This window comes from Chelonia mydas, chromosome 4 (genome assembly GCF_015237465.2).
Source record: "Chelonia mydas isolate rCheMyd1 chromosome 4, rCheMyd1.pri.v2, whole genome shotgun sequence".
NCBI classification, from domain to species: domain Eukaryota; kingdom Metazoa; phylum Chordata; order Testudines; family Cheloniidae; genus Chelonia; species Chelonia mydas.
Genome location: NC_057852.1, coordinates 3,736,982 through 3,750,159, shown reverse-complemented (window position 1 = coordinate 3,750,159; position 13,178 = coordinate 3,736,982). Strand labels below are relative to the sequence as shown.

Here is a 13,178-nt window from a genome sequence, read left to right as displayed (position 1 = left end):
GCTTTGCTAAAGTCAAGGAACAACACGTCCACTGCTTTCCCTTCATCCACAGAGCCAGTTATCTCGTCATAGAAGGCAATTAGATTAGTCAGGCATGACTTGCCCTTGGTGAATCCATGCTGACTGTTCCTGATCACTTTCCTCTCCTCTAAGTGCTACAGAATTGATTCCTTGAGGACCTGCTCCATGATTTTTCCAGGGACTGAGGTGAGGCTGACTGGCCTGTAGTTCCCAGGATCCTCCTTCTTCCCTTTTTTAAAGATGGGCACTACATTAGCCTTTTTCCAGTCGTCCGGGACTTCCCCGGATCGCCATGAGTTTTCAAAGATAATGGCCAATGGCTCTGCAATCACATCTGCCAACTCCTTTAGCTCTCTCGGATGCAACACATCCGGCCCCATGGACTTGTGCACGTCCAGCTTTTCTAAATAGTCCCGAACCACTTCTTTGTCCACGGAGGGCTGGTCACCTCCTCCCCATGCTGTGCTGCCCAGTGCAGTAGTCTGGGAGCTGACCTTGTTCGTGAAGACAGAGGCAAAAAAAGCATTGAGCACATTAGCTTTTTCCACATCCTCTGTCACTAGGTTGCCTCCCTCATTCAGTAAGGGGCCCACACTTTCCTTGACTTTCTTCTTGTTGCTAACATACCTGAAGAAACCCTTCTTGTTACTCTTAACATCTCTTGCTAGATGAAACTCCAGGTGTGATTTGGCCTTCCTGATTTCACTCCTGCATGCCCGAGCAATATTTTTATACTCATCTCTGGTCACTTGTCCAATCTTCCACTTCTTGTCAGCTTCTTTTTTGTATTTAAGATCAGCAAGGATTTCACTGTTATGCCAAGCCGGTCGCCTGCCATATTTACTATTCTTTCTACACATCGGGATGGTTTGTCCCTGTAACCTCAATAAGGATTCTTTAAAATACAGCCAGCTCACAGAGAATACACCCCGCTCACAGAGGATACCTGCGGTTCACAGTAGGACAAGAACACGTCCAGTACAGAGCACTACCATTCAGCCTAGCCGCTGCACCAAGGCTTTTCTTCAAAACCGTACTGGTAGTAGCAGCATATCTACGCAAACAAGGGATATTGCTCTTCCCATACCTGGACCATTGGCTTCTCAAAGGCCCAACTTGGCAAGAAGCACTGGACACAGTCCAGACAACGATCACCCTATTCAGGGATCTAGGGCTACAGAAAAATAAAAGAAAATCTACCCTAATCCCTGTTCAGCAGCTGGACTTCATTGGGGCACATCTCAGCACCATAGAGGCCAAAGCATCCCTACCACAGCACAGATTCACAACACTGATAAACCATATCTCAGAGGCCAGAGTCAGCCCCCAAACACTGGCCTATACAGGTCTGCAACTGCTCGGACACGTAGCAGCCACAGTGTTTGTGGTGCAACAGCAAGACCACATATGCGTTGCCTACAGGGCTGTTGACCTCTTGATTTGTAAGATGGCAGTTCTCAGCTAGCAACTCCCCGTACAAGGGTTTTAAAAATAATTTTATTAGAAAATAAAAGCTCTCTCCAGTTTTTAACCTTCTGCCATTATAAACATTATCCAAATTAAAAAGAACAGGAGGACTTTTGGCACCTTAGAGACTAACAAATTTATTAGAGCATAAGCTTTTGTGGGCTACAGCTCACTTCATCGGATGCATAGAATGGAACATATAGTAAGAAGATATATATACACATACAGATAACTTGGAAGTTACCATACAAACTGTGAGAGTTAAGATAAGCTATTATCAGCAACAGAAAAGCTTCAAAAACAGACTCCAAGGAGAAACTGCTGAGCTTGAATTAATATGCAAACTAGATACCACTAACTTGGGTTTGAATAGAGACTGGGATTGGCTGGGTCATTACACATATTGAATCTGTTTCCCCGTGTTAAGTATCCTCACACCTTCTTGTCAACTGTCTAGATGGGCCATCTTGATTATCACTACAAAAGTTTTTTTTTCTCCTGCTGATAATAGCTCATCTTAACTAATGAGCCTCTTACAGTTTGTATGGTAACTTCCAAGTTATCTGTATGTGTATATATATCTTCTTACTATATGTTCCATTCTATGCATCCGATGAGGTGAGCTGTAGCCCATGAAAGCTTATGCTCAAATAAATTGGTTAGTTTCTGAGGTGCCACGAGTCCTCCTGTTCTTTTTGTGGATACAGACTAACAAGGCTGCTGCTCTGAAACCTGTCATTATCCAAATTGCCACTGACTTCAAGGGTACAGGATCACAGCATTAAGGTTTTTCAAAATACTGAAAAGTAAATCATTCTACTTTAGGATCATATAGCTGTTTTGAAGATAAAACTAGATTGCATAGTGACTTTGTGCATCATTTATGACTCTGTTTTGAATAAGCAGAAGAAGTAGATTTGGCTTCATTTCTGGAGTGATGAAGCAGTTAATATGAACAAAATTGGATTGGAATGTGAGTTCTAATACCTTGTCTCATTCCTTTACAGAGGAGTGAAAGATGTACTGAAAAAGAGGTTGAAGAACTACTATAAGAAGCAGAAGCTGATGCAGGAGCCCACTAATGGAGACAGTTACTATGATTACATCTGTGTTATTGACTTTGAAGCAACCTGTGAAGAGGACAATCAGCCTGAATTTACACATGAAATAATTGAATTTCCTATTGTTTTATTAAATACTCATACCCTAGAAATAGTAAGTGACCTACTTGCTTTGCCTCATTGCTCATCGTATGCTCATTGCTTCAAAGAGTAGGAACTGATCAGTTTTTAAATAGTTACAGAACTTGGAGTTTAAAGGGACACAGCTAACATGAAATACAGCCAGTTTTTCTTTATTTAAAAGAGAGAGCATCAGGAATTATATTTGCTTCTGCATTTTTTATTTTTTATTTTTTTTAAAAAAGACCAGATTTGAAGCTGACCATGTTCCTTAAACAATTATACTTTGCATTTTTATATCTGGGTAATAAATTCACTACTTGGTTCTTCTGCCCTTGTTTGGTTTCACATTTTTAAAATGTCTGTTTTTCTCCAAAGTCCACGGAAACAGGAGAAACAGTACTCTCAAATGCATAAAATAATTTTTTTTCTTTTTTTCCCCTTAATCTTTTTTTTTTCTTTACCCAGTTATGGTAATCTTGGAGCTAGTCTATATTAGAAAACTTGTACTATTTGTAATTAAGTCAATTTAATATCAACCTAGTTTCACCACTGCACATTTTCTAAAATGGACGAGGTCTTAATTGTATGCTGAAAATTGTAGGCAGAAATGTGACTTAAGTAGATGTTGCTGTATCTTTGTGTATACCTCTGTCCAGTTCAACCAACTGTCATTTAGAGTAGAGTCCTCAAAATCTTCCCATGTTGACAACGTCCCTTAAGATCTTCTCTATCTTCAGAGAGACAAAACTAGAATAATACCTGGTGGTGTATATGGTGGTCTAGATCCTCAGAGTGGTGATCGCTTAGCTACCTGATAGGATTGTATGCAGTTTAGTTAATAGTTCCTCATCTATAAAATAGGGATACTTAAAACAGATTAAGGGACTTGCTGAAGGCCTCACTGCCAATCAGAGCTAGGTTTAGGAGCCAGGAGTTCTTGGCTTCCGGCCTTGAGCTCAGTTCATTACACCAACTCCAGGATAGGCAGCATGTTCCTAAACATGGAGTTTTCTCCAGTTTGACTTTCTTATAGTGCTGGTCAGAGATTAATCAGTAGTGTTATGTCTTCACTGCAGAGTCAACTCAGATAGTCGGCACCCAGGTTAGCTTAGCCTGAGTATAAGCAGCAACACTGCAAAGCCACACCTTCATTCAAACACTGCAAAGCCACTATACCTTCATTAGTGCTGCACTAACTGGGGTCCCATTTTTCTTTATGCTGTAGTAAGTTGAGCTGCTCTGATTCTTTCCCAGTGAATTGTGGGAGAACTTCTTTCCTTTTGGGCACACAAGTGGAATTTGGGGAAGGCACTGGAGTATTAACAACATTTTAATGGTTTAGCCTGCATTCTCACTGCAAAGTGGGTGGGTTACAAACCCAAATGAAATCCTCACTCCATCTTTAGCATGTACCCCAGGATGAACCAACCAGTTCAGGTTGAAAGCACCATTAATTTTGGGTCAGAGGTCTTTGTGTGTGGATGGACTCTGGATAAGGAGTAACACCTGAATAAGAGCCCAGGTTCACTCTGCAGTGAAGGCAAATGTTTGTTACCCTGTTGGGACCCCAGTGCATAATCTCTAAGGCCTGGACTACACTTAAAACCTTAGCTGCTATAGCTATGTTGTTACAGGTATGATTTTATTTATTTATTTTATTTATTTATTTATTTTTACAACATAGCTACCAGTAAAACTCTAATATATATTCAGGAGTACTTGTGGCACCTTAGAGACTAACCAATTTATTTGAGCATATGCTCAAATAAATTGGTTAGTCTCTAAGGTGCCACAAGTACTCCTTTTGTTTTTGCAAATACAGACTAACACTGCTGTTACTCTGAAATATATATTCAGTTATACTGGTATGAGCTTTCTTATACTGAGAGAATTGTATCCACACTAAAGAGTATTTTGGTATAGCTAACTGGTATAACTACACCAGCAAAACTGGCTAGGGTTGGTAAGGTGGTCTACTTCATATGGCCCTACAGAAGTTAGTTGTAGCCAAAGATTAACTTTTGGGCCTTCCATTTGATGGTGTGCAAAAGAGAAAGGATCATGCGGTTAGCAACATGCTGAAACCCAGCATATATATGCACCTCAGTGGATAGATATATCAGGAAGCTTTAGGAACAGAGGTCATCCAACAATCAAATCATATCACATCAGAGTGCAGCCCATGGCTTCCCTGTAACTTCAGTTGATGAAGGAAAACAAGCAACTCCTAGTCATCTATCAAAGATGACGCATGGAAGAAAATATATTTATGTGGATTTTATTTTTGATAAATGGCTTTTACCTTGGAACAGTATATCACAAAATTTTTGTAGTCATTTATTAATTGCATTATTGCAGTCCCATTTATTTGGTAAACTTAAAATGATGGACAATGGCTAATAAAGAGGGCTCAAATATGAATATTATCTGGCTGTTTGCTAGTTAACCATTCTTTTCAGGCACAAGGCTAAAATCCTATGAAATCTGACTTGTGATTGTATGTTTCTCCATGTCACTGTAAAACATTTGACTTTTTTATCTCCTCTTGTAGGAGGATACCTTTCAACAGTATGTGAAACCAGAGATTAATCCCCAGCTTTCAAACTTCTGCATCAATCTGACAGGAATCACTCAGGTAACATCTTCAATATCTATGAGTCCAGATACAGGTATGAATGAAAAGGTTACATTTTGTCAAGGTTTTTAGACTTAAGTTTCAGTGATTGATTTTAGGGCTTACCGGTACTTTCCTGATTTTTTCCCCTCCCTTCTCTGTCTCACCACTTAATTTCTTTCTGAATCAGTCCTTCAAGCAGCAAAGTTGGGAGCTCAGAGGAGAAGCACAGATTTATTCCAAGTCCAAATATATGCAAACCTATGCAGATAGCCCAAGGATTACATGACTGTTAAGAATTAAATCTTTGCTCTTTTTGCTTGAAGATTGTTTTTTAAAAGAGTTATAGTTAGGGGAATTGGAAATGGAGACTTACAAGAATAATACAGCTTTTAAAGTAAGTACAGTTTAAGGCCTAAAACCTTAAAGTCCTTAGTAGTTTTCTTAGGCCTTGTCTACACTGCCACCTTACAGCGGTGAAACTTTCTCGCTCAGGGGTGTGAAAAAACACCCCCTGAGCGATGCAAGTTTCAGCGCTGTAAAGTGGCAGTGTAGACAGTGCACCAGCACTGGTAGCTATACCCCTCATGGGGGTGGGTTGGTTTTTTTTTCACAGCGCTGGGAGTGCTCTCTCCTAGTGCTGGTGCTGCGACTACACAGCCATGTTAAAGCCAAGAACTCATCATATTTTGACTAGTTTGGATTAGTTCAGGAACGATGTAATGAGCCAAGTTTCTCCACTTTACAAACCAGCTTAAAACTACTATGGACTGTTCTCAGTGTAGATGCTCAATCTGTCTTTGGTGTATAGACTGAGGTATTGTTTCTGATTTCTGTGTTCAGACCTCATGAGTGTGTACATTGATGAACATCAAAACTTGCTGCGCTCATAGCTGTGTTTTGGTTTTTGAGAGAAGGGAGTTTTCTGGTATCTGTTTTTACTTCCAACAATTAAGATTGTGCATTAGTGATAATTCCTCTCTAATGGCTGGACGTGGATCCTCTATAGCTGCCAGTTTCCTGCCAGCCCAAAGAATCTTAAATGGTTGCAAGATGAGTGGTAGTGGTTGTGGACTAGGAGACCCAGACTTCTGGGGTTTAGTTTAAGTTCTGTCACTGGCTAACTGCTTGACTTACTGCAAGTCACTTAAGTCCAGATTTTTAGAAGTATTGCAGTGTTGTTTTCAGTGTTGCAATGCCTAACTGATTTAGGAGCCTAAATTGACTGTCAATGGGATATAGGTTCCTAAGTGTCTAAATCACTTTAAAAAAAGACTTAGGCTGCTAAATCAACTAGGCATTTTAACAGTGAGTGCAGCAATGCCTCAGTATCTTTAAAAATCTGGGCTCTAAGGTCTGATTTTCATCCCCACCCTCCCATAGGTGGTGGTAATTGGATCTGTGAGTACTTACCACCTGTGAAAATCAGGCCCTTAAGCTCTCTTTGTCTCTGAAACTGGGATAATGCGTAGCCACCTCAGAGGGGTTTTGTGAGCCCCTCTTTTGTTTAAATGTTTTTAGTTTGTTGGAAGTATGTAGTGTTAGTTCCTGTTTAACTGTAATGTCTTACACTACACATTTTCTTTTAGAAAACATACCTGACTTCTGTTTTTATGTATTCTCAGGACCACGTAGACAAAGCTGATGCATTTCCTCAGGTTCTACAAAATGTTGTAGAGTGGATGAGACAGAGAGAGCTGGGAAGCAAGTATAGCTATACCATATTGACTGATGGGTATGTCTCGGAAAGCAGGGTGCAAATTTTATATAGTAACCTTTCAAATGCATTTCAATCTACTTTTTGTAACCGGTATTGCCAAAATTAGAATATAACATTGGCCCTAAGAGCACACTAGAGTACTTTTTCATTTGGGCTATAGTTCTGAAAATGAAATTGAGTAGGAACTAAAGCTTGAATCCACTAGGTGGCACCAATTATTTTCCAGCATTCTCCTGGCTTATGTGAGCCCAAAATGAAAGCTTTATACACTTTTCAAATCCTTAATAAAATTAACAAATATGAATACAAAATATAACATGCAGTATTGAGGTTGTGTAGTTAGATTAAAAGTCATGAAAATATGAAAGTTGATGTTCTAGAAGCAATGTTAATGTTGGTTACATAATACATCTTATGCTTTGCAGCACCATTACCTGTAATATGTGCTAATATTTAACAAGAAAACAGGAATAGAAAATGCTGTATACTACATGTTAGGAACAGTGGCCTAGTGAATAGAACACTGGAGTTTGACTCAGGAGACGAGCATTCAGTTCCTGGCTCTGCACAGAATGTTCTTATGCTAGTCAGTCTACCCTGTGCCTCAGCTTCCTAGCAATGATAGTTCCTTATTTCACAAGGATTTTGTGAGAATAAAATACATTAATAATTTTGAGGTGCTCAGATACAATGGTGTTGAGGACTATATAAGTTTCTAGATAGATGTGCAATGTAGACAACATAACATTGGTCTCGGAATCTTCACTTCTGCATCTCATGGAGTCACATATTTTAAGACCAGAAGGAAGAATTATGATCATCTTGTCTGACCCACATAGTGCAGGCCAGGGCACTACATCCAGTCAATTGTGTGTCTCTTTTTAACTGTGAAATTTTAACATTCTGTTAACTGCCTTTGCAATCCTTTTTTTTTTAAAAAAAAAATGAGATATAAGCAGGACAGGCAATTTTAAATGTTAAACTTAATATTATCCCAATCAGGCTTCATAGTGCACACCTTAGTGAGGTGAATGGTATCTGTCATGGGGTTCACTCTCTGCTGGAGGCGCCTCCTCCTGGCCATCCTCGGGATTAGCTCTGGCCAGGCATTGCGCCTTCCTCCAGCAGGGGGGGTCTCATGTCCTCCTCTTATCCTATGGCTCTCTCACTCCAGGAATCTCAGCCTTCCGGCCATGTGACTCAGCCTTCCGGCCATCTCACTATGTGGTTTCCTCTTCCAGGGAGGAGTGTAACAAAGTCTTTCCTGGACCAAATTGTCCCAGACAGTCCACTGTCCTCTGCCTGGTATTTGCTGCATCCCCAGTGGCTGGTAGGGGAACCTGGGCTATATCCGGTTAGCAGCCAAGTCTGCACTTCTATTCCTTGCTGCTATTCCCCTGAGCCTTCACATACCTTCCTGGCTTTCCCCCTCTTGGGATTTGCCAACTTCCCAACTCCCTCCACTCAGGAGGTGACTGCAGCCTACTTCCCTGCAGCTTCCTTCTGCTGCCAGCTACCTGGCTTTATGTAGGCCCCAGCTGTTCCTGTCCAGCTGAGCTTGCTTCCAATTAGTTCCCTGCTCCTTGGCTCCTCCTCCAGGTGCAGCCAGTGGAGTTAATGGGCCTGTCTGGCCATCTTAACCCCTTTCAGTCCTACGTGGGGTGGACACACCATCACAGTGTCCAAAACAAGCATGTTCTTATCTGGTAAACATTTTCTGTTAGGCTGGGTTAACAAGGCAACGGTATATCTTATGTTGTGATCACTGTATCATTGTCCCGGAAGAAGATAAACAAATGTATTCTATGAAAGCATGTAATTTAGAGAAAAGAGTAAAGAACCCTTTCTCATGGGGTCAGCAAAATGATTTTCTCTGCCAATGTCTTTTTCCTGTTCTGGGTATAAAGGTAGCCTTAAAATATATTTAAAAATGCTAATTTTCAGTGGGACACAATCTTTCTTTCCAAGTAAATTGTCCCAGTAGCAGCCCCTTCCCCTTCTAGACCCCCCTGTGTTATCCTGGAAGAATGTGCAAGGATGTCACAGAGAGGGCTGAGCTTATTTTGGGTCTAAGATTTTAGTAGGTGCCAGTGTCTTGCTCAGTAGTTGACTTCTTTTCAGTAACTTAACATTATTTTTATCTCCAAACCAAGAACAAGAATGGAAACATAATGGAAGTTTTTCACTAACTTTAAATGTAGTGTGTGCTGAGGAGGCTCCTACAACAGAATATTTACTTTTCATCCACAAATCTGACAGATTTAGAACTTAGTTGGGGAACTGGCCCTATTGATTTAAAAAAAATACTTTGGGATCTTGAATGGTCACCTGTCATCAAATCGGTTTCATTACTTAATTCAGGAAAGTAACCTTCATAGGGTAAGCTTCAAATATGTTCCTGAAGTGACTTTCACTCAAGGGGAGAAGATACAATAGGATTCCTTACCAGTCAGCTGTGTAGGTAGAAAACACACTTTTTGGGATGGATGTGCATGAGATTGGAAGGGTGACTGGCTTCAGAATGCAGAGTTGGAAATGCCTGGGGCCATGTCTACATCCTTCATGAGTGAGGATACGGTCCTAAAAATAAGAGTGCTTGCTTTAATGTCTGGAGTTGACTGGAGACAGTAGCCAACAAGTCCCTCTCTTTTGCTGATGTTGTTTATTACGAGTGATAAAATTTTTCTCATGCACTATCTTTTCCCTCCTGTCCATTGTCCCAAAGAAAAGACAAAGAAAACTTGTGCTACAAGTTTGCTATGTTGAAAATGTTTCATATAATTGTCTCTTTTGCTCCCATTTAAGATTTGCTGTTAAAGTTTTGTCTTTACTTTTTCTCTCTCTCCTGCTTTTCCCCCCCAAGGTCTTGGGATATGAGTAAATTTCTGAATATCCAGTGCCGTATCAGCCGTATCAAATATCCCTCTTTTGCCAAAAAGTGGATCAACATTCGCAAATCCTATGGAAACTTCTACAAGGTTTGAATTGATTGCAGATTCTCTGGGGAAAAATCAGTCTAAAGTTGGAATAAGTGAAGTCTTGCACAATATTTATGAAAATTATTTTTGTACTGTCCAGGGTCAAGCTGTAAGACCTTCCGGTTTGTATAATTTCAGTAGCATTTATTTAGGTCACAGGGCCTTAACAAAATGCTAATTTTGAGCACCCACAGCCTCTGTTGAATTCTTGAACATGAGACCACTGCTTAGGTGCTTAAATAAAGATATAAGACTTTAACTTTAGTGTCCTGTCTTTGAAAATCGTGGCTCATGTTTTCACTGTTGCAACTTGAAGCAATCTTTTGTACAGTGCTGGTGCTCCTGGAGCTATGTAGCTCTACCACACTGGAACTAGTTCACCCAGATGTGATCATGTTTAGTATTACTGTAGCAATTACTGCTTTACGTCTTCAAAAACCATACACTACAAAGAGCTAATCTCACAATTCCTATGTGAATTATAGTAGCTAAGCAGCATTATCCCCATTTTCTGAGACACAGTATCACAGGGGGCATGGAGAGGAAAGAGAGATTGCAAACTTGCCTAAAGTTGCAACAGATCATGCGGAGCTAGGATTAAAATCAGGAATATTTATCTCATTTACTGCTAGACCATGCTGCTGCTTTTTATCCTGATGGAGCTTAAGCTGCTATACTTGATCCTTTGGGGATCTAATGAACTCTGAGTTTAGCAGCCTGGTTAGGCTGTTCAGATCAGAATGGGGCCTGGCTTTACCATCTGATTCCGACATGGCAGTGAAACGACTAGATTACGTAAAAGCCACTGTAAATCAATTTTGGAATTAGTCTATCATTTCCACACAATTTCTTATCCAAAGAGGCTGCAGTGTTGAAGATCATTTCAAACTTTTTAATAATCTCTTCCAAACTCCTCTTGAACATATCTAAAATAGTAGAAGATAGTAAAGATGTTATAATTAATGTTATGTTAAAAGTGTAATGAGTAACTTACTCTAATTTTCAGGGAGACAATTGGATCTCGTATCTTACCTTTTTAATTGAACTGGCATAGTACTACATCATTGTGAAAGGGAAATATCCCACAACTTGCATGTATGATTTTTTTTATCCCTTTGAGGAACTTATCTATGTAACTGTCTCTATCAGAGTTGCTTGTTGCCAGGTTTTGGCAAATACACAGAACACTGATAATGCTGGTGGTAAGTGGAAGGGCATCTATCTTCCAGTGCCCTGTACTTTGCAGGATTTTTTTTGAAGACCAAATTTCACGTTTTAAAGAAAATTAAGAATATTATGTATTTGCACTGCAACAGTGTCATCTAGTAATTAGACAAGTGAAGGACTCGAAATCAGGACTCATGGTCTTCTGGGCTCTGTTGCTGGTGTGGCCTGTGCCTTGGACAAGTCACTTAAGCTTTGACTACACTAGGGAAATCTTTGCAAAAATTTCTCACCATTGCTAACACTGGTCACCAGCATTACTGATCTCCCAAGTGTAGATGAGTCTCCAGTGTTTTGAAAATCTTCCCTCATGATGCTTCTAACTCCCTTGAGCATTTTTGAGAATCTGCTCCATGTCAGTTACCTGCTGCTCTGAGCAGTGTCAGATAATACAGTGCTTGGAGTACTGGTGGCAGTCTGTCTACCCATGTCTCCTACTGTTGCCACCACTGGCAAAACTGAACTAGAGATGACAGTGGTGGGAAACTTTTGCAAAACTTTCCATAATCTAGACAATACTCTTCTCTGTGTGTCTTTGTCCTCATCTGTAAAAGGTGGATACTCCTTTGCTAGGTCACAGAGATGTTCTGAGGTTTGATTGTGTGCAGAGTGCTTTGAGATATGAATCAAAAGTGGCACAGCAATGCTAGGTAGTCGTAGACCCACTGCAGTATGAGAACTTATATAGGATAATGTAGAGTGTTTCATGCTGAGATATTTTTTGTCTGATTTCTTTAACATGGTTCATTTTCTTTGTCAGGTTCCCAGAAACCAGACCAAGCTAACAATCATGCTTGAAAAGCTGGGAATGAACTATGATGGGCGTCCTCATAGCGGACTTGATGACTCTAAGAACATTGCACGGATAGCTATACGTATGCTTCAGGATGGATGTGAGCTACGTGTGAATGAGAGAATGCATGGTGGGCAGCTAATGACTGTATCATCCTCTGCCCCAGTAGAGGGAGCCCCTGCTCCACAGATGCCCCGTTTTAGAAACTAGGCGTTGAAACATGCTGCATTATGGACCAATATTGAAGACTTAAGTTAGGAATTGTTAATAAATCTTATCACGTGGCCATTTCAGTGCACCAGTTCTGCAATGCAAAATCTAAAAGCACCTTAAACAACTGTCTCTGTTAAAATAAATGGGGGAGCATATGAACCTTGTTAATTAAAACTTGTGCGACAGCACTTTTCATGCTGATAATATTTTTGTAAGTCATCTTGGCACCTTTTCATACAAGGTTGATGTATAGTATGCTGGCAGGATGTTCAGATTTCTTTTTTGTGTGTGTGTAGAATAATTAATACAAAGTGTGGTTAGCCAGTGTGCCCTCTCCCTCTCCCGGCTCAAAGGAGAGAGCATGGTTGTAGTAATGTTTAAAACACAATGTGCTGCAAGAGCTTTTAGCATCTTGACTACCCTTTGCACTTCCAGAAGAACTGTACAGTACCCTGACCAGACTGGCTTTATCTACTGTGCACATTTGATAGCAGCAGACAGCATTCTCTTTTTATGTAAGGTAGGAAAGGTGGGGGCATTCTTTACTGTTTTAATTGCTTTTAAAGCATTGGAGAGGGGAGGGTCTTTTAAGGAATACAGTTGTCAGTTTCTGTCTCTTAAATAATTGAGTAGCGTTGGGTGTCAAAAAACTGTATTGAATAAAAAGCTTTCATACAGCTATTGGGATTTATTGATTTTTTTTAATGTACATATAATCTGTCTGTAAAAAGGTTTTAATCTTCAGAATTTCATGTACTTCCAGATAATGGGTCTGCTTATTTCTTCTCTTCTCATTCCAAATCAGATTAAGTGTAGTTGTTTAATCCATACCAGTCACCAGGATTCTAAAGAAAGGGTGAAGTAAAAATACTTATAATATTTAACATAATGTAAAGTACGGCTTGGTATACTTGTAGTGTCACTTGGATATTCTGTAAAAACTGTTTTGTATGGCCAAAGAAAC

The 13,178-nt window shown here is 40.0% G+C and overlaps 1 protein-coding gene across 2 annotated transcripts in view; it reads left to right on the top strand.

The window, feature by feature from the left end:
• The window catches only part of ERI1 (exoribonuclease 1), a 30,367-nt gene extending 17,474 nt beyond the window's left edge, over positions 1-12,893 (top strand). For both annotated transcript variants that reach the window (XM_037896526.2, XM_037896527.2), the window contains exons 3-7: positions 2,496-2,703; positions 5,224-5,307; positions 6,912-7,021; positions 9,870-9,984; positions 11,969-12,893. In XM_037896526.2, coding sequence (XP_037752454.1) covers positions 2,496-2,703; positions 5,224-5,307; positions 6,912-7,021; positions 9,870-9,984; positions 11,969-12,211 — 760 coding nt within the window. In that variant the 3' untranslated portion in view covers positions 12,212-12,893. The remainder of the gene's footprint in view (positions 1-2,495; positions 2,704-5,223; positions 5,308-6,911; positions 7,022-9,869; positions 9,985-11,968) is intronic.
• Positions 12,894-13,178: the final 285 nt, after the last annotated feature.